The 21004-nt window shown below is 37.7% G+C and overlaps 1 protein-coding gene across 4 annotated transcripts in view; it reads right to left on the minus strand.

Annotated features, from left to right (window-relative positions):
* Positions 1-17536, minus strand: part of CD163 (CD163 molecule) — a 36924-nt gene extending 19388 nt beyond the window's left edge. For all 4 annotated transcript variants that reach the window (XR_014233083.1, XR_014233084.1, XM_082349166.1 and 1 more), the window contains exons 1-6: positions 16505-17536; positions 15275-15361; positions 14295-14615; positions 11045-11365; positions 8794-9114; positions 7952-8272 (exon numbers count right to left, since the gene is read on the minus strand). Coding sequence is in view for 2 of the 4 variants with exons in the window: in XM_082349166.1 (XP_082205292.1) it covers positions 7952-8272; positions 8794-9114; positions 11045-11365; positions 14295-14615; positions 15275-15361; positions 16505-16550 (1417 nt within the window). In the remaining 2 variants the exon portion in view is untranslated. The remainder of the gene's footprint in view (positions 1-7951; positions 8273-8793; positions 9115-11044; positions 11366-14294; positions 14616-15274; positions 15362-16504) is intronic.
* Between the last annotated feature and the right edge of the window lie 3468 nt (positions 17537-21004).

The following is a 21004-nucleotide window of genomic DNA, read 5'->3' on the forward strand; positions in this document are numbered from 1 at the left end:
TCATGTAGACTTTTTATTTATTTATTTAATTTATTTATTTTTCGCTGCGTTGGGTCTTCGTTGCTGCACACGGGCTTTTCTCTAGTTGCGGCGAGCGGGGGCTGCTCTTCGTTGCGGTGCGCGGGCTTCACATTGCAGTGGCTTCTCTTGTTGCAGAGCACAGGCTCTAGGTACACGGTCTTCAGTAGTTGTGGCTCATGGGCTCTAGAGCGCAGGCTCAGTAGTTGTGGCACGCGGGCATAGTTGCCCTGCGGCATGTGGGATCTTAGTTCCCCGACCAGGGATCGAACCCGTGTCCCCTGCATTGGCAGGCGGATTCTTAAGCACTGTGCCACCAGGGAAGCCCTGTTATGTAGACTTTTGCAATAGCTTCCTAAGTGGTCTCCTAGCTTCTAAATCCTCTTTCCAATAAATCTACACCATGGCCATGAGTGTATTATTAAAGTTCAAATATTTTCACATAATTTCTTTGTCTTCAAGGTAAGTCAGTGTTTCTTTACTACTTATATAATACTTTATCTTTTTAACAAATATTATTAAGCACCTACAATATTTTAGGCATTTGGATGGGCACAGAGTTCAGTCTATCAGTGAGGATAGATAATTCTAATACTACTAATAATAATCATAACCACAGTAGCTAACATGTATTGATCACTTGCTGTGTAATTCCCATGAGGGAGTAGATATTATTATTATCACCATTTTTTTCTTTTGAGGAAATTGCAGCACAGAGAGCTTTGGCAGCTTCCCCAATATCACCCAGCTATTCAAATTAAGGGGGGATAATAAGCACTGTTTTCTTAGCATACTTGAAAATACTCTATGATGTCACCTGAAAAGCCTTAACAACTATTACTCTACCAATCATACCTGACACCTCAGCCTAAATATGCTTTCTTAAGCTCCTGTACCTCTGCAGACACTTTTTTCTCGACTTATTATGTATTTCCCAACCTTATGTACCTGGGAAAAAGTTACTTCTTTTCAAGGCTGCTCAGTTTCTCATTAATTGCTCTCTCCTTCAAGAACACATAATTTAGTAGAAGATATACATGTTCAAATAATAATTTGAGTCCAAAACTAGATACATATTTTAGATACAAAACTAACAAATGAAGGAGTCATCAGCTCTATTAAATCTGAACTGAGTTTGATAAAAAGATGAGGAGTTTGCCAAGTAAATAATGTGTGATATGGCATTTAAAGAATACAGTCATGAAATAACATGATGTAATTGAGAAATTATGGATAATTTACCATGGTTGGAATTTAAAACGTAATGAAAAGACACACCAGAAATAAAGCTGAAGAAATGGGGCTCAGCTTTTAAGGACATTCTTTGCCAGGTTGAGATCACACTCATCAAGACAAGTGTGAGTTTTTTTTAACATCCTCAGCGGTAATTCAAGTTACGTGCGAGGTGCAAACTATTTCCTTTAATTCATCTTAAAAGAGAGGAAAGGAAGGAAATGCATATGAAATTGGACTTTCTAAAAGGCATAAGTCTTTTAGAGATGCCTGCTGTTAAATATCACTAATTTTTACGATCCCTCAACACTACTATCAGCATGACACAGATATACTATCAGCCCTTGCCAATTTCCTAAAGTGTTCTAGATCTGACTATATTCTCTATTATAGAAGCATAGAATAACTCAGCATGCAAAACTTTCACCACTTATCCATTAAATATGTACAAAGCAAGTTCCATCCAAATTTGAGTTGAAGAACACGTTGCTTTCTAAACACAGCTAAGACTTTAAAGCAAATAATGCCTCTACAACACAAGTAATGAAAGATTCTTGAGTCAAGTCCTTGACTTAATCTTGTTGAATCATTATTTGAGCATGAAATTCCTCCAAGATATCATTAGCTAATATTCATATAATCCTATTCCACTTTTGGACAGACCTAAACCTTTGAATAAAAACAGTTTCTTAGATTGAGCCAAATTCAGCTTTCCTTTAACCTCTTGCTCTCTCATCTAGATCAATCTTGAACAAAATAAAACACAACCAGTGAAAAAACAACCTCCCCCCAACCAAAAAAAAGCAAAAACAAATAATTTTCTCTTTAATGGTGAAAACTTGTGAAGCACTTGAAAACAAGTCCCTTCTGTAAGTATCCTCTTATTTCATTTGTCATAAAATATTTGAGTCCAGGGCAAAAGAGACATTCTTCCACCCAGAAATGTCTTGGAGACTGTATCCTCAGCCTTTATTTCATGAATCTGCTAGTAACGCATTAATCCGTACCACAGATTGGCTTCCTTATACCATTTACTCTGTGTACATGGTTAGAATATTGGTAATTTACCCCTTTAAGGGATTTTTTTTTCCTGTTAAACCTATGAGTGCATTTTAACATAAAAGCCATTAATTGAATTTTTGTGCCTGGATTTATCTCCTTTAATCAATAAGTTAAACTTTCCCTGACATCAATGACTGAATCTGTATTAATTTCTTTCTGTAGAAATGAATAAATGAAGAAATGGAGAAATGAAGAACAAATATAAGAAATAATTAGAGTTACTTCCTTTTGTTTAGTAATAGATAAAATACACAATATGCTTTTAAGAAACATTGATACATTTTCATCATTTATTCCTTTCCAGACTCTGAAGAAGTATAAATCATTCTAGTCTCAAAATTATTTTTTAGACTTTAGTAAAATAAAACACAACTCAAATGAACCATTTCTTAGGTTCAGATGTCCTCTACAGCAAATATACAGTCATCACAAACAAAAGGTCTGGGATTCAAAGCAATTTTGTGGCCAAAATTCTTAGACCTCTTTGTAGCTGGCTTGTCTAAACTATGTGTCAGGGATAAATTGTTACTTTGTCTTTCTAGTCTTCCAGCTTTACTGAGTTCTGGCCCCTGTCATCCATAAAACCTTGTGCTTTATAAAAGTCTAAGAATTTGAACAGATTATGGAATCCATAGTTTGAACTTGACAGGCACAGAGACAATATTTCCATAATTTTTTCCTAGAAATCTTCTGAAAGTATCAAGTAAATCAAAAAATAAAATTACAAACTCTATTTCTAGAAAAACAAGGAGAGAGCTAAAATCTAGGCCCCAAAATAAGTATTAATAGAAGAGCTTCCAAAAAGCTACAGAAATATAGTAAGAGAGTTTACAAAAGGAAGCAAAGTGCACATACGGCAGATAGCAAACAAAAATATAATTTTGTAAAGAGAGGGGCCCACCTTAAGTTGCAGATTTATGCTATTTGCGATTTCTATTATAGGCAGCTTAGTAGAATCCTAAATAATTCAGAATGTGTTATCATAAGTGAGGTACTCTAGTAATAAAACCTAAATTTTGGATGTGGTTGAATGGAATTCATGGGCAGAATATACTAATGACTCAGATATTGTAGGCTGGAAAGCTAATAAGTCATGTTATCCATGGTAAGATATTTGGACAAATGTCACCTTGAAAAGAAAACCATCTGCTTACTAAAGCTGAAAAAGTTGAGAACATATTGGGGAAAGTGTAAAAAAAGAAAAGTATACTTTTATAAAGGTATAAAAAAAGAAAAATATCAGAATGTTGACATGACATGAATCCTCCTTGCCACTTTTAACACTTAAGAGAGAGATGAGCTCAGACTAGAAGCAGTTAGACTGCAAGAAGAAATGGAAGGATAAATACTAATCTCATGAGGGAGACATCTTCTGCCTGCAGCTACTATATGTAGTTAATTGAGAGTCCTATAATTTGGAACTTAACAGGATTGAAGAAAAACAAACCCTACGTATCCTGTCCCCTAAATTAAGGTGGTGATAAAATTGTGGATTTAGCAGACAATAAAATTGATGCTCTCCATACAAAGACAATGAGCCTACCAGCAGAGACAGGATTTAGGTCTTGCCTTTCCAAACACAGGGTTTCAAATGACCTTAGGGCAGTGGCCAATAAATTAAGAGGAAGGACCTGGTCACAGGATAGATCAAAGTACGTAATTTATTCTTTGTTGTTACTTTCACATGGCATTGGATTAAAGCAAAACAGACTAGAAGCCTACTAAGTTTGGAGAGAATTTTTTGCTGACTTTGAGGGCAGCCGACATCGGCTTATGATTACTCAACCCTAAAAGCAATCCAAGGGTCCCTAAATCAGTATCAGCAGAAAGTGGGTTGTGAAAGATGTGCAGCCCCCGGACAGGTATACTCTCCAGACTGAACTCAGAATTGACTATGAGAACAACGCACTAGGAAGTACTGCCCTGAGAAGAGCGCCTGGGCTCATGAAGGATAGTGCGCAGAGAGCAGCTTCTCAGAGGGCAGAACCTGGTCTATCAAACTGGCTCACCAACACATGTCATCATTTGCAGGGCAACTCATTATTCTTGTCCAGTAGGATTTGATAATTACTGCAGAAGAACAACTCTAGGTGTTTCTTGGTGACCACAGCACCACCCAAGCAGCCTTAAACTTCTTACCTATTTGACTTATTTTAAATGAGAAAAAAAATTTTTTTTTCTTTAGCCACTCAGGTGGTTTTTCTTGTAGTTGCAGCTGAACTTCATACTAATTAAATAAAATAAATTAATAGGAAAATAGACAACCCTTTCTAAATTTAGAAGGAAATTATCAGACATACAAATATGCTTACACATTCCCAAACACATGCAAAGGCCCCATAAAGGTCATAGAGTGAAATATGTTTTCAGTTGTAGCATATTACACGACAATAAATATTATGTATATATAATATGACAACATAATAATGCATAATATGACTAACTTAAGGTCAAATACATCTCCCATTTCAAAAAAAGTAATTCTATCAGAGTCCTTTTCAACATAAATCCCAATTCTATTATGAGTACAAGTGATGCACCTGGAACAAAATTATTTGTAAAGGTTGAAAGTAAGAGAATAGAAAATAAAGCAACAGGTGAGATATTAATATCAGACAAATCTGATTCAGAACAAAAAGTTTTTGGGAATTTCCTGGCAGTCCAGTGGTTAGGACTCCTCGCTTTCACTGCCGAGCGCGCGGGTTCAATCCCTGGTCGGGGAACTAAGATCCCACAAGCTGTGTGGCATAGCCAGAAAAAAAAAAATTGTTCAACCATAAAAGATGGAAACCTTATAATACTAAAAAGAGCAATTCACAACGACTACAGAACAGTCATAGGAAGTTCTGTGTCCCAGAGTCACAGAGCATCAATTCATCAATTATACGATATAGCTACTGGTACACTCAGTGGAAAACCTATAACCTCAAATGGTTATATTAATAAACAGGAAAGAATCAAAATTAATTAAGCATCCAACTCGAGAAGTTAAGTCTCACATCGGGCTCCCCAGCCCAGGGATCCTGCACCAGGAAGACAAGCCCAGGGGTCCTGCACCCCCAGAACGTTTGGCTTTGAAGGCCAGCAGGGCTTACTTTTGGGAGAGCCGAGGGTTGTGGGAAATAGAGACTCCACTCATAAAGGACACACACAAAATCTCACCCTCTCCGGGACCCAGGGCAGAAGCAGTAATTTGAAGGGAGCCTGGGTCAGCTCCACCTGCTGATCTTGGAGAGCCTGCCGGAGAGGCAGGAGGTGACTGGGGTTCACCATGAGAACATAGACACTGGCAGCAGTCATTGTGGGGAGCTCATTCTACCACAAGGATACTGGTGTTAGAAAAAGTCATTTTTGGAATCCTCTCTTTAGCTTATTAGCACCAGGACCCAGACCCACTCACCAGCCTGTCAGCACCAGTACTGAGACACCTGAGACCAAGCAATTTATCAGGCAGCGACACCCCTCCCCCACTACTGCCCCTACCAGCAGGCAGGCTTCTTGAGAAATCCTGAGCCCACAGCTACCCTGGAACATGGCCCTGCCCACCAGAGGGCCCAGGACCTAGCCCCACACAACAGTGGGCCGGCACGAGTGCAGGGACTGCTAGGGCCCTGCAGCCAGAGACCCTGGGACCCAGCTCCACCCACCAGTGGGCAGGCACCATCCCCAGGACTCCCTGGGCTCCAGCCCTGCCCTCAGTGGGCTGACAAACCAACCCTGGGATCCCCAGGGCCCTGCAGCCAGAGCCCTTGGGACCCGGCTCCACCCAGCAGTGAGCTGACACTAGCCTGGGGACACCCTGGGCCTTGGCCCTGCCTACCAGCAGGCCAACATCAGCTCCTGGAACCCTGGGCCCTGCAGCCAGAGACCCTGGGACCCAGCTCCACCCACCAGAGGGTTGGTGCTAGCCCTGGGACAAGCCTTATCCCCCAGTGGACAGACCCCAGCCCTAGGACCACCGTAGCCCCACAACCTGCCTTGTCAGGACACAGCCCACCCACCAGGAGGCCAGTACCAGCACCCCTGGGACCCTGGCCCTGTCCATCAGCAAGCCAACACCAGCTCTGGGATCCCTGGGCCCTATAGCTGGGACCCCAGGACCTGTCTGCCTTCCAGTGGCTGGCATTAGCCCCAGGATATGGCTTCATGCACCAGTAGGTGGGCACCAGCCCCAGGATCCCTTGGACATTGGTCCCACTGACAAGCAGGTGGACACCAACTCTGAGACATGTTGGACCCCTCAGCCATCTGCCCCAGGAACAGCTCCACTTACCAGCAGGCCAACACTAGCTTTGGGACACCCCGGAACCCACAGCCAGCCATGTCAGGAACAAGCTCCACCCACCAGCAGTATGACACTAGATCTGAGAACCCTGGCTCTGCAATCACCCATTGTAGAACTTGGCTCAACTCACAGTGAAACAGCACTAGTCCTGGGACACCCCTGGTCTCTGCAGCCAGCTACCCCATGCCAACCACATCAGAAGGACTTGTGCAGTCAACATGGGGGGCACCCCTAGAGCATATAGCTCTGGTGACCAGAGGGGAGTGTGCTGCTGAAAGCATAGGACATTTCCCACAGAAGGCCATTTCTCTAAGGTTGGGAAATGTAACCAATCTACCAGATATGTAGAACTGAAAACAGCAAGTTAGGCAAAATGAGGCAACAGAGGAACATGTTGCAAACAAAGGAACAAGATAAAACTCCAGAATAAGAATTAAGTGAAGTGCAGATAGGCAATCTACCTGATATCAAACGCAATGGTGAAAAGCTGAAAGCATTTCCTCTAAGATCAGGAACAAAGGCAAGGATGCCCACTCTTGCCATTTTTATTCAACATAGTATCTAAAGTTCTAGGAACAGCAATCAGACAAGAGAAAGAAATAGAAGGAATCCAAACTGGAAAGGAAGAAGTAATACTGTCACTGTTTGCAGATGACATGATACTGTATATAGAAAGTCCTAAAGACGCCACCAAAAAACTACTAGAACTCATCAACGAATTCGGTAAAGTTGCAGGATACAAAATTAATATACAGAAATCTGTTGCATTTCTATGCACTAGCAATGAACTAGCAGAAAGAGAAATTGAGGAAACAATCCCATTTACCATCACATAAAAAAGAATAAAATACCTAGGAATAAACCTACCTAAGGAAGCAAAAGACCTGTACTCAGAAAACTGTAAGACACTGATGAAAGAAATTGAAGATGACTCAAACAGGTGGAAAGATATACTGTGTTTCTGGACTGGAAGCATCAATATGGTTAAAATGACCATACTACCCAAAGCAATCTACAAATTTAATGCAATCCCTATCATTAAGGAATGATAGGAATCATTCTGGAGGAATGGAGGAATTAGGATCCTTGACTTCAGACTATACTACAAAGCTACAGTCAACAAAAGAGTATGGTACTGGCACAAAAACAGACACATAGATCAATAGAACAGGATAGAGAGCCCAGAAATAAACCCACGCACCTATGATCATCTAATCTATGACAAAGGAGGCAAGAATATACAATGGAAAAAAGACAGTCTCTTCAATAAGAGGTGCTGGGAAAACTGGACAGCTACACGTAAAAGAATAAAATTGGAATGCAACTTCTTAACACGCTGATTGAAAGTCTTACCTGAGCAGGTAACTTTGGCTTCATCATAGTGATCACAACTAAGTCCACCCCATTGCCAATTCTTGCAGTCCCAAAGAGAAGTTTCATTTCCATTACAGCTGCTTAAAAACAGCCATGTGTTTGTTGCCTTAATTTTGGAATAAGCTTGATAGGATGTTTTGAGCGCAGATCCACATCCCAGCTGCCTGCAAACCACATCAGCTTCTTTCAGTCCCCAGCCTCTGTCACACACTTTCCCTATCAATTTCTGAATTTCCACCTCCACTGTCCCAGCACAGTGGCTGCCTCCACCTTTAAGTCTCAGTCCCAGATCTGATCCATCTGCAAAAGAAACATAAACTTAGGTCACAGATACATATGGAGGTTAGCTCCCAAAGGGTATTTTAAAAATCTTGTTCCTTCCCAAATACTGAGACACTGGAAATTCTGGCTTACCCATCTCCTGGCTTTTTGAAGAGCCAGTATAGACCATGAATTTTGTTAGAAATGGGATTACAGTTTCAAAACTTAATAAAAATTGTCAGTGGCTAAAAAATATGAGCAAATCAGATATAAAGCAAAGACCTACATCATTTTGTCTTTTGGAGCTCCAGGTAGATTTAGAATTTGAAGTGTGGTCCCTAATAGCAGTCGGAAAATTATTATAGAAAATAGAGTCAGAGGACCCACCAAACTAGTCATATAAAGAATGTGTTAAAGATTCCTCACAACTGTAAAAGAATTCCCAACAAGGAAATTATTAGATATTTCTCTCTCTCACATCTCACACCTATTCCTACTCCTAAAGAACACAGGTCCTTCCTCCTCTGTTTTTCTTTTTGTTTTGTTTTGTTTTAACTTACCAGAACACGTCACACCAGCATCTTCATTATGATTGCAATAATGCTTTCCCCATTCTTGGTGTTTACATTGCCAGAGAGCAGACTCATGTCCATGGCAGGAAACACTGTCAAGCCAAATGTGTCCAATTCCTTCACTGGCGTTGACTCGACCAATGGCAGTGACGGCAGTTGGACATCCCAGTTGCTTACATGCCACAGCGGCATCGTTACTATCCCAGCCATCGTCACACACTGTCCCCCATTGTCCTTGGAATTTCACTTCTAATCTTCCTGAACATTCAGTGACTCCATCTACCAGTCTCAGGCTCAGGTCTGCTCCCTCTGTAAGAGGGAAACAAAACAAGTCAGTGATAAAGAAACAAGAACGGAGGCACTCTAAACAGCTATACCTGAGATGAGTTGAGGGGGAGATATAAGGAGAGATGGAGAAAACAGTGATATATTACCACTGAAAATCGTTAAAGATGGAAGGAGGAGTGGATCAGGCAAGAAGACAGGACTTTTTACGGATTGGAAGTTTAGGACTAGCAGATGCAAACTATTATATATAGAACGGATAAACAACAAGGTCCTATTGTATAGCACAGAGAAATATATTCAATATCTCGTAATAAACCATAATGGAAAAGATCAATCAATCAATCAATAAAAATAAAAATAAAAAAAAGAAGACAAGGCTTTTCACTATGGAGAGAATGCATTATAGGAAGAGTTCCTAACGGGAGGCCCAGGGACTGAAATTTATCTAGAGATTTGCTTGTTTGATCACCACAGATTTTTTGTTGGAATTGTTTGGTTTTTTCCCTTTTAAATATATATTTGCAGGTGTCTAGGTGGGACCTACACACTCCAGTTTGCCTCAATACTCACTTTTGCCTCTGACTTCATTGCCTACCCAGACTACCTGGTTTGTATTACATGCCTCACCCCTTTCTGACCACTTCTGTAGTTTAAAAACAAAGTAAAGAGAAAAGGGCCCTCACCATTACTACTTTCAACTTCCCGCAATCAATATTCCTCAAAGAACAGAACTTGATTCTAAGTAATACCTTATAATAAATAAATTGCTTTTTTCCTCAGGCAGTTTTGGTTTTTGTTGTCATAATTGCTGTTTATTGTGATTACTCAGCATGTATAAAACACACTGAGAAGAAACGTGCTGATTGGGGACCTAGAAAGATTTTGATGGGTAAAGGAAAACAGAAGGTACATACTGTGTTTTTTCTATGCCAAATCCCTTTCACTTTCTTCAGCTAACAGAATCCATCTTTTCTGTAGGAATCCCATTCTCTGTGGTTTAGACTATAGATGGTCACATTATTCAACAAGAAAAAAGCAAATTGGGGAATTCCCTGGCTGTCCAGTGGTTAGAACTTTCACTGCCGTGACCGGGCTTCGATCCCTGGTCGGGGAACTAAGATCCCGCAAGCCGCGCAGTGCTTGGATGGAGCCAACTGTACCTCCTGGATTTCCCTGTTTTCTGAGTCAGTATTCTCTCATTTTAAAGTTAGTCTGAATTGAATTTCCTTCATTTGAAGAAAAAATACCTGGTGAATACAGGGACATTTTTACCCTAGTTATAGTTTCCTAAATATTCCCTGGGGTTCAAGACTTACTAGGTCTTCTTCAAACTCGGCACTCAAGTGAAGAAAGGAGAGTGACAGTCTTGTACACACAAAGCCATGTCCCTGTCCCGTAATCAAGTGTGAAACATGAAAGTTTCTAGACAGATACAGTGCCTGCTCATAACATAGCACTAGCATAAGTGAGGTTTTAATAGGAAACCAATTTTTTAATCATTTGATTCTGTGGATTTAAGAAAAGGTGGGTTTAAGAAAGGGTGGGTTAAAATGGCTAAAGAGGAGACTTTTGTAGGTAGAGGATGATAAGGGGGGTGCTCCAAAACATCCAGAAAGCAAAATTCTAACCTGTTTTTAACAGTTAACTTTTTTTTCTTTTTCTTTCTTTTTTTGGAGGGATGGGGGGAGTGGATTATTCTCTAAACACTTCCTTCTACCCTCATGACTTGGATCTCAGTTTCACTGTCATCATTCCCCCCTAACCTATTTATCCTAATTACAGTTAAGGTAAAAATTCCACAGGTATCAGAACTGCATCCTGAAATTAGGTAATAATAAGGCGATAAAAGAAGCAGACGTCATTATGTTTTTAGGAGTTCAGTCTTTTGAGACTTTTACCCCCTTTTTTTGTCCTCTCATGGAGAACAGAAAAAACGCAGGCCAGTCCTTACCTAAGCAAATCACTCCAGCATCCTCAGCATGATCGCAATTATGCTTTCCCCATCCTTCATGTTTGCAGTTCCAGATAGCTGACTCATTTCCATTGCATACAAGATCATCAAACCAGATTGGTCCAGAACCTTCTCCAAAATTAGCTGAACCAGAGAAACTGACAGCACTTCCACATTCAAGTTGTTTACAAACCACAGAAGCATGATCTATGTTGAAGTTATCGTCACACACAGTTCCCCACTGTCCTTGGAATTTGACCTCTATTCTTCCTGAGCACCGGTTTCCTCCATTCATCAGCCTCATCTCCAAATCAGATCCATCTAGAGCGGAGAAAAGACCAGAATTCAGAAGTAATATTTATTCAGAAGTGATTTTAGAAAATAATATTCCTCTAGTCAGTTGAGATTTGATCCTATCCTTAAAAATGATGCTTCATTTTGGATGCTGTCCCTGTTCACATTTTGGATAATTTTAATCTTTTGAAAACCAACCAACGATTAATCTGTAAAAAAACTTTTACAGATTAAACTTTACTTTGTGTTTTGTTTTGTTTCCTTCCATTACTAAGGCATAATAAACACTTCTATGTAGAAATAGATACGTTTGCCTCAAAGTATTTATTTAAAAAGGTTGAAAAAATAAAATTTGTTCATACTACAAAGAAGCAAAAATGACAAACCAGTCATTTGTTGAACAGTTAAAATTTTTATTTTAATCTTTTTTTATGACCATCAGTTTAGAGCATGAATGATTGCTTGAAGTTGAATTTGAAATTAGAAAACAGGAAAAAGCAAAAAAAAAAAATGCATAAGCATGCATGATAGTTTGCAAAATTGGTATACAAAAACATTAAACATTAGGACTTCCTAGTAGCGCAGTGGTTAAGAATCTGCCTGCCAATGCAGGGGACACAGGTTTGAGCCCTGGTCTGGGAAGATTCCACATGCTGCGGAGCAACTAAGCCTGTGAGCCACAACTACTGAAGCTGCATGCCACAGCTACTGAAGCCCGCGTGCCTAGAGCCCGTGCTCCACAGCAAGAGAAGCCACCGCAATACGAAGCCCGCGCACCGCAACAAAGAGTAGCCCCTGCTCGCCCCAACTAGAGAAAAGCCCATGCACAGCAATGAAGACCCAATGCAGCCAAAAATAAATAAATAAATAAACAAATTTTTTAAAAAACATTAAAAATTGGGGAAAAAATTAATCAAGATTATTTCTTACCAGTTTTTTCCTGAATCAAAGCTTTCTTTTCCCTCCCCCGAAGCACCTGCTACCATTTTTAGCAAAGAATGGCTTTTTCATAAAGAAAATTCTCTCTATACACTATCCTTAGATTTTCTATGATGACTAAAATACCTGAGAAAAAGAGACTTGGGATGAAATTTTGGGGCACCTAAAAACCAGAAACTGTTTATGGTTGAATAAAATGCTTAGAAATTCTTTTTTGAAAAAGTAATTCAATTTTAAAAGCACTGAACTCCAGGCAAGGACCTCCGCTCAACAAGATTTTGTATCATGAATAATAATAATAGCTTACAATCAAAATATGCATATGCTGTTCCAAATGTATTACATATGCTATCTTCAGTTTTCACAGCAACATTAAGCATTATGTGTCATTACCACTATCTCTACTTCCCAGATAAGCAAACTGAGGTTAAATAATTGACACAGGATCAAACACCCAGAAAACAGTAGAGACAGAATGCAAAAAAACCCAAACAAACAAAAAAACAACCTAGCACCAGAGTCTATCCTCTTTACTATTATGCATGTGATAATAATAGAATTTCCCAAGTAGATGTTCTGAGGATTTAGCATTGACCAGGGTAGAGAATCTCAGAAATACAGACTCTGAAACCTCAGAAATATGAACTCAGAAACCTCATGAAACTCATGAGTCCCTGAGTGGCTACACATCCCTTTCTATTATTACGCACCAGTTGGAGGTTTAGGTGTATAAACTTCAAAAACCAAGTTTGATTAATGTCATCCTTATATAAAGGATCCTTATGTAAAGGTATGAAAAACAGAACACGAGCTAAAAGTACTACATTGATGTCTTAGCTTAAACAGTCAACTCTATAGACAGCAATAATTATAGTAAGAGCCTGGCAAGATTTATTATCATTTTAAACTTTGCTGTAGATGTTTGATGTAGATGTTACAACTGTTATTTCTTATCTTTCCCTGCAAAATGATTAACAATAAAAGACAAGAAGAAGAGAAGAAGAAGGGGGAAGAGGAGAAGCGTGGAGGAAGAGAAGGAAGAAGAAAGAGAAATGAGTTGTCTAGGTAATGAGAGGCAGTGAGCCACGAGGAAACTAATGTTAATTTTTAACACCTATTACCTACCAGTGTACCAGTAGCTTTACATGTATTATATCATTGGGTGCTCAGAAACTGAAGTTTAGAAAGATTTAGCAACTTGCTCAAAATAATAGCATTAATGAGCAGCTGAGCAATTTTCTAGATACTAGCCTCTGTTGCTCCCATTACACCACCATGCCTGGATAGAGATTAGTCCTATCTAAAATCAGTCCTATGGAGGAGATGATCTCTAATAGAAAGGCTGGGTGGTGATAAAGTTGCATAAAGGTCAATGACATGAGCAAAGAGAAATTGGAAGCCCAGGAATCTGAACTGGGTCAGAAACATGACCTTGGGATTCGTCAGCAGAAAGGTCTGGGCTATTGTAAGGGCAAGTGAGATGAAACTTATGAAATGTTTTATAAATTAAAACTAAAACTACCTTGTAATAGTAAATGAATAGCATTGTACAGTGGAAGAAGCAATTCTACTGTGCAAAACATCCTTCCTCCAACAAAAAAGGATTAGTGCTAAGAATATTTATTTCCTGATAGAGTAAGTTGATTATCAATTAATGGGCAAAAGGGTCATGATTTATGGGCCAAAGCATGAAAGCAGCATTTTATGGGGAAAGGGGACAAGGAATTAACTTAGATATCATGATATTTTTATGTAGAAGTAGTAAGTTATAGTAGGATTACTTAATATGAAATTGAAGCTAGTCACTTCCTCATTGATTGTAGTATTCAGAATCTCTTTTGATTTTTTTTTTTTAATATGGGCTTTGTCATGTGTTTTCTGGTCTTTTAGCAATGGATTGGGTAATTTTATACGTGGACTAGATTACTTACAGAAAACTGGCTCCTTTTAATTTTTAACCCATAGATTTTTTTTCACAAAGCATTTCATGTTAAGGCTTGACTTATGCAAGTCTTACCTGAGCAGGTGATTCCAACATCCTGTTGGTGAGTACAGTTATGCTTTCCCCACCCATCATGTTTGCAATCCCAGAGAGCTGATTCATTCCCTCGACAAGAAACATGATCCATCCAAATGCGTCCAGAGCCTGCACTGGAATTAGCCCATCCAGTGGCTTTGATAACAGTTGGACATCCCAGCTGCCTACAAACAATGGAGACTGCAGACAAGTCCCAGCCATTATTACACACAGTTCCCCACTCCTCCTGGACTTTCACCTCCACTCTCCCAGAACACTTGTTTTCACCAGCCGTTAGCCTCAGCTCCTTGTCTGTTCCTCCTGTAACAATAAGTAAAGGCAGCAATTGGTCAAGATCCAAAGAGCAAGTAGAAAATTATTATTCTTTAGATTACTTATTTATTTTTCAAAGCCAGATTCGAGAAATATTTCTGCACCTATCCATGGTACAATAGGAGAATGTTATTTCATAGAAATTAAAAAAACAAATGTCAGTATCACAGGCTTCAAATTAAGCAATGACATAAAACCAGTAAATCTGGGTAATCCAATACTGTATGGTATCTTTATTTAATGGCTGATATTCTTTATAACGTCAATTTATATATTCTCATGGATAGTTTACTATAAAAAAAGATATTACAAAATTTTATAGGGATAAGCTATGTAAGTTTCTCCAGAATCCTAAGATCGGTAGAAAGAAGGCTGAGGGTGAGGATGGAAAGACCAGTTGTAAGGAATTTAGTGCCTATTTCACACATATATGGAAAATACCATGAATTTTTAAAATGCTAGTTAAAATCTAACAAATTTATTGACTCAAATGGAAATTGAAATGGAGATATTTTCCTATTATCTTCTACTTTGAAACCATGAAGCATGTTTTTAGATGCTATTTAGCCTTCAGGAGAATTATTTGCTTTTTAGTGACTCTTGTCACAGTGGGCTAAGGTTGTGAGTAAATTTGACAGTGTACTCACCAAGAGAACGGGTGACCAAACAGGCACTGAGAACTGAGACCACAGCAATAGTGAAGGGACTTAAGTGGGCAGAACATCTTCTAAATTCTGTGAAAAGACGAAAGAGAGCAAAAGTAGAGTCTTCCCAAAAAGAGGCTTTGGAGGAGACAGACGGTTTCAGAGGTTTGAGGTTAATAAAGAAGGTCAAACCAAGACAGAATATCCTTCCCCCTAAATGGCAAGGCAGGCAGGAAAAATTCGTACCCAGGATCGTACAGCCTCAGTGAAGTAGCTTTGAAAACGTTCATGTTTATAGGCAATCTAGGGGCGAGGAATTACAAGAGAGTTGGGGATGGAAAAAGCATTGCAAGATTGAGCCTTAAAACCTGGAAAACTGAAAAGGCATTGATGAAACTTAGAAGTGGGCAGTTCTCCCTTCAGACACAGAGCAATATTCAACCACTGATACCCTCATCTCCAAGCCTACCTGATCCACATTATTAGATGGCAAGTTCCATGAGGGAATGAATTATATCTATCACGTTCACCAGTTTCACCAGTACCTGGCACAGTGCCTGCTAAATAGTAGTTGAACAATACATTGGAGTAAAAAGTGACAAAGTTCATATTTGGAAACCCCCACTATTGGGACTTATCTCCAAAAATAGCATAAAATGCTCTATCACTCAATTCTCCTTCTTACTCTCACCCAACAGTAATTTAAAAGTAAAAACGCTATGTAGTCACTCCTCTGCGATAACTCACTGAACTGTGCATTTACGACCTATGCTTTCATGTGGTATGTTATACCTCAGTCTAAAAGCTTGAAAAAAAAAAGAGTAAGAATGCTAAATAAGTTTAATGCATCCACATAGGTCACGAAGTAGATTTCACCAATCAGGGGTGTTATTCTAAATGTCCTCTAGGGAATCAACTTTCAATCAATATGCATTCCTACTTGTTCTATTTTTCTAACAACTGTTAGTTTCAAACTCAATACAATTCAGTTAGTTTTAGTTCCTTACTTAATTGCACCTCAGCAGTTTTACAGACTTGATGCCAAATCTAATCCTTATCTCACATCTTCAATTTAGAATCTATGGAAGATAGAAGGTACTGCCTTATAGGCTTATTGCCCTTTTCCTATAACTTACCCTCCTGATGCCCATCACTATTAAATCAGATCCACTGACTGCCAGAATATTGCTGTACTCCATTAAAGGGTAAATAGAACAAATGAGAAGCTTTTACCAGTAGATCCAGAGTTTTCATGTAGCACCATTCTGAGTTTGTCCATTCCAAAGTTTTATGATACTTAAATCTTCTTGTATTATTCCCTAGGAATGGTCTCCTAAAGAAGAGGACCACTAAGAATTCTAAAAATCATTTCACATCCACAAAAAAACAGAAAGACTTCATAATGGAGGTGGAGTCAACCAGAAAAGGGAAGTAATTAAAAGTGGGAGGCTCTCTTTCATGCTGATGTTTTCTTCCATTTGGGACATGAAACAACCAAAGAAAACTGAGAAACACTCACTACAGATTTATAAAAATTAAAGGGAAAATACTGAATTATATACTGTTGTTATTGAATCGAATATTTTAAATTTCTGCACTTTGTTTTGGACTAATATATTAGAAGCATAAAATAGCTATTGTTTTGTAGTTAAATTATGTCAAAAAATTAAAGTAAAATAGGCAAAATATAATTAAATCACAAAAGCTTGAGTGTTATAACAACTTTTAATATTATTTGCATAATCAAATATGTCTAATGAATAATTTTGGGCAGATTACCTATAGAAAGCACTTGCATTTCTTTTCTTCTCTTTTTTAAAATTTTTATTGGAGTATAGTTGACTTACAATGTTGTGTTAGTTTCAGGTGTACAGCAAAGTGAATAAGTTATAAATATGCATATGTCCACTCTTTTTTAGAGTATTTTCCTGTATAGGTCATTATGGAGTATTGAGAAAAGTTCCCTGTGCTCTACAGTAGGTCCTTATTTATTATCTATTTTTTATATAGCACTGTGTGTATGTCAATCCCAATCTCCCAGTTTGTCCTTCTCCCTCCCCCCACCCCCACTTTCCTCCCTGGTAGCCATAAGTTTGTTTTCTACATCTGTGACTCTATTTCTGTTTTGTAAATAAGTTCATTTGTACCATTTTTTTAGATTCCACAAATAAGCGATGTCATATGATATTTGTCTTTCTCTGTCTGACTTACTTCACTCAGCAGGACAATCTCTAGGTCCATCCATGTTGCTGCAAATGGCATTATTTCATTCCTTTTTCTTTTCTAATGGGATGAAGAGCAGCAATAAAATTAGCCAAGACTGTTAAAAATTCTACAAATTGTGAAATAAAAATTTACAAGATTTGATTTTAGCTCTAAATAAGTCAAATTCAAGTAAGAGAAATACATCTAATAGCAATAATAAACATAGTTTCAAAGCACAGTGTGAAAAATAAAGATAGAACTAGTCATACCAACTAGAAGACAGGAACAAACAGTTAGAAAACTCTTTTCTGTGATAAGATGCTTAAATTGTGTCCTAAAGTATGAGAAACACTTTGCTAAAAGGAAAAAAGAGAAAGGGATTTAAGGTATAAGAAAAAAAAAAAAGAAATAAAGAGAAATAAAGACAATTCTCACTGGTTTTTTTCTGCATTAGGAATAAAGGAGGTTGAATAGTATTTTTTTTCCTAACTTTTATTTTATACTGGTGTATAGCCGATTTACAACGTTGGGTTAGTTTCAGGTGTACAGCAAAGTGATTCAGTTATACATATACATATATCTATTCTTTTTCAGATTCTTTTCCCATATAGGTTACTACAAAGTATTGAATAGTGTTCCACGTGCTATACAGTAGGTCCTTGTTGATTATCTATTTTATATATAATAGTGTTTATATGTTAATCCCAACCTCCTACTTTATCCCTACCTCCCCCAACTTGTCCTTTTGGTAACCATAAGTTTGTTTTCTATGTCTGTGAGCCTATTTCTGTTTTGTAAATAAGTTCATTTGTACCATTCTTTTTAGATTCCACATATAAACCATATCATATGACATTTGTCTTTCTCTGACTTCACTTTCTGTGATAATCTCCAGGTCCATCCATGTTGCTGCAAGTGGCATTATTTCATTCTTTTTTATGGCTGAGTAATACTCCATAGTATATAAGTACCACATCTTCTTTATCCATTCATCTGTTGGTGGCCATTTAGGTTGCTTCTATGTCTTGGCTATTATAAACAGTATTGCAATAAATATTGGGTGGCATGTACCCTTTTGAACCAAGGTTTTCTCAAGATATATGCCCAGGAGTGGGATTGCTGGATCATGGTGGCTCTGTTTTTTTAAGGAACCTCCATACTGTTCTCCATAGTGGCTGTACCAATTTACATTCCCCCCAACAGCATAGGAGGGTTCCCTTTCTCCACACCCTCTTCAGCATTTATTGTCTGTAGACTTTTTGGTGATGGCCATTCTGACTGGTGTGAGGTGATATTTCATTGTGGTTTTAATTTGCATTTTTCTAATAATTAGTGAAGTTGAGCATCTTTTCTTGTGCCTGTTGGCCATCTGAATGTCTTCTTTGGAGAAATGTCTATTTAGGTCTTCTGCCCATTTTTAAATCAGGTTTTTTTTTTTTTTTTGATGTTGAGCTGCAAGAGCTGTTTATATATTTTGGATATTAACCCCTTGTTGGTCATGTTATTTGCAAATATTTTCTCCCATTCAGTAGGTTGCCTTTTTGTTTTGTTGATGGTTTCCTTGGCTGTGCAAAAACTTTTAAGTTTAATTAGGTCCCATTAGTTTATTTTCGTTTTTATTTCCATTACTCTAGGAGATGGATCAAAGAAGATATTGCTGTGATTTATATCAAAGAGTGTTCTGCCTACATTTTTCTCTAAGAGTTTTATAGTATCCAGTCTTACATGTAGGTCTTTAATCAACTTTGAGTTTATTTTTTATATATGGTGTTAGAGAGTGTTCTAACTTTATTCTTTTACAAGAAGTTACCTGCTCAGGTAAGACTTTCAATCAATGTCTTAAGAAGTTGCATTCCAATTTTATTCTTTTACATGTAGCTGTCCAGTTTTCCCAGCACCACTTATTAAAGAGACTGTCTTTTCTCCATTGTATAATCTTGCCTCCTTTGTCATAGATTACTTGATCATAGGTGTGTGGGTTTATTTCTGGGCTTTCTGTCCTGTTCCATTGATCTACGTTTCTGTTTTTGTACCAGTACCATACTGTTTTGATTACAGTAGCTTTATAGTATAGTCTGAAGTCAGGGAGCCTGACTCCTCTAGCTGCATTTTTCTTTCTCAAGATTGCTTTGGCTATTCGGGGTCTTTTGTGTTTCCATACAAATTTTAAGATTTTTTGTTTCACTTTAAAAAGCTGAAATAATTCATCACCAGTAGACCCACACCACAAGAAATGTTAATGGAAGTCTTTCAGGCAGAATAAAAATGGTATTAGATAGAAATACGGTTCAACACAAGGAATGTAGAACACCAGAAATGGTAACTACATAGGTAAATATGTGGTTTTTATCATTATTTATTTTTTAAAATAATTGATTGTTTAAACAAGAATAACAGCTATACAAGGTGAGCTTATAACATGTAAAAGGAAAATGTATGAAAATAATAACACAAAGGATGAAAACACAAATGAAAGAATATTATTATAAAGTTTATTTATCCTGTGTAAAGTAGTCAAAGGCAGACTATGGTGAGCTAAAATCGTATACTATAAACCTAAAGCAGCCACTAAGATAATAAAACAGAGTTATAGCTAATAAGCCAATAAAGTAGATAATATGAGATCATAAAAAGTATTTAATTAATCCAAAAGAAGGCGTAAAAGAGAGGGAAAATGAACAAAGAATAGATTGGAGAAGTAGAAAATAAAGAGCAAGATAGTAGATTTGTACCCAACTGTATCTATAATCCCATTAAATGTAAATAGAGCACACCCAATTAAAAGGCTGAAATTGGCAGACTGGATTAAAAATCAAAATTCAACTATATAATGTCTAAATAATATAAAGAAAAAGTAGAATAAAAGTAAAAGATTGGAAAAAGACATGCCATGCTAACACCAATTTAAAGGAAGACAGAGTGACTATGTTAAAATTAGCACAAAGTGATTTCAGAGAATAAATATGTCCAGAAATAAAGAAAATCATTTCATAATGATAAATGGTACATTTATCAAGAGTGCATATCAATCCTAAATGTTTGTGAAATTAACATCAGAGCTTCAAAATCCATGAAGCAAAAACTTATAAAACTACAAGGAGAAATAGAAAATCCAGAATTATAGTAGGATATTTCAAAATCTCTCTCAACAATTTGTAAAACAAGTAGGCAGAAAATCAGTAGGAATAGAACAGAACAACACTATCAATCAACATAACCTGAACAACATATACAGAATATTTCTTCCTATAACAACAGAACTTACATTCTTTTCAAGTGCATACAGAACATTTCCTAAGATAGATAATGTTTTGGGGCATAAATAAATTCTCAACAAATTAAAGTAATTCAAATCATACAAAATATCTTCTCTGATCACAATGGGAGTAGAAATCAATAACAGTAATATCTCTGGAAAACCTCAAATATTTGGAAACCAAAATAGCTCACTTTTAATAATCCAATGGTCAAAGAAGAAATCCATTTTGAGTTTATTTTTCTGTATAGTGTTAGGGAATGTTCTAATTT

This window comes from Balaenoptera borealis (assembly GCF_965194805.1).
Source record: "Balaenoptera borealis genome assembly, chromosome: 13".
Taxonomy (NCBI): Eukaryota; Metazoa; Chordata; class Mammalia; order Artiodactyla; family Balaenopteridae; genus Balaenoptera; species Balaenoptera borealis.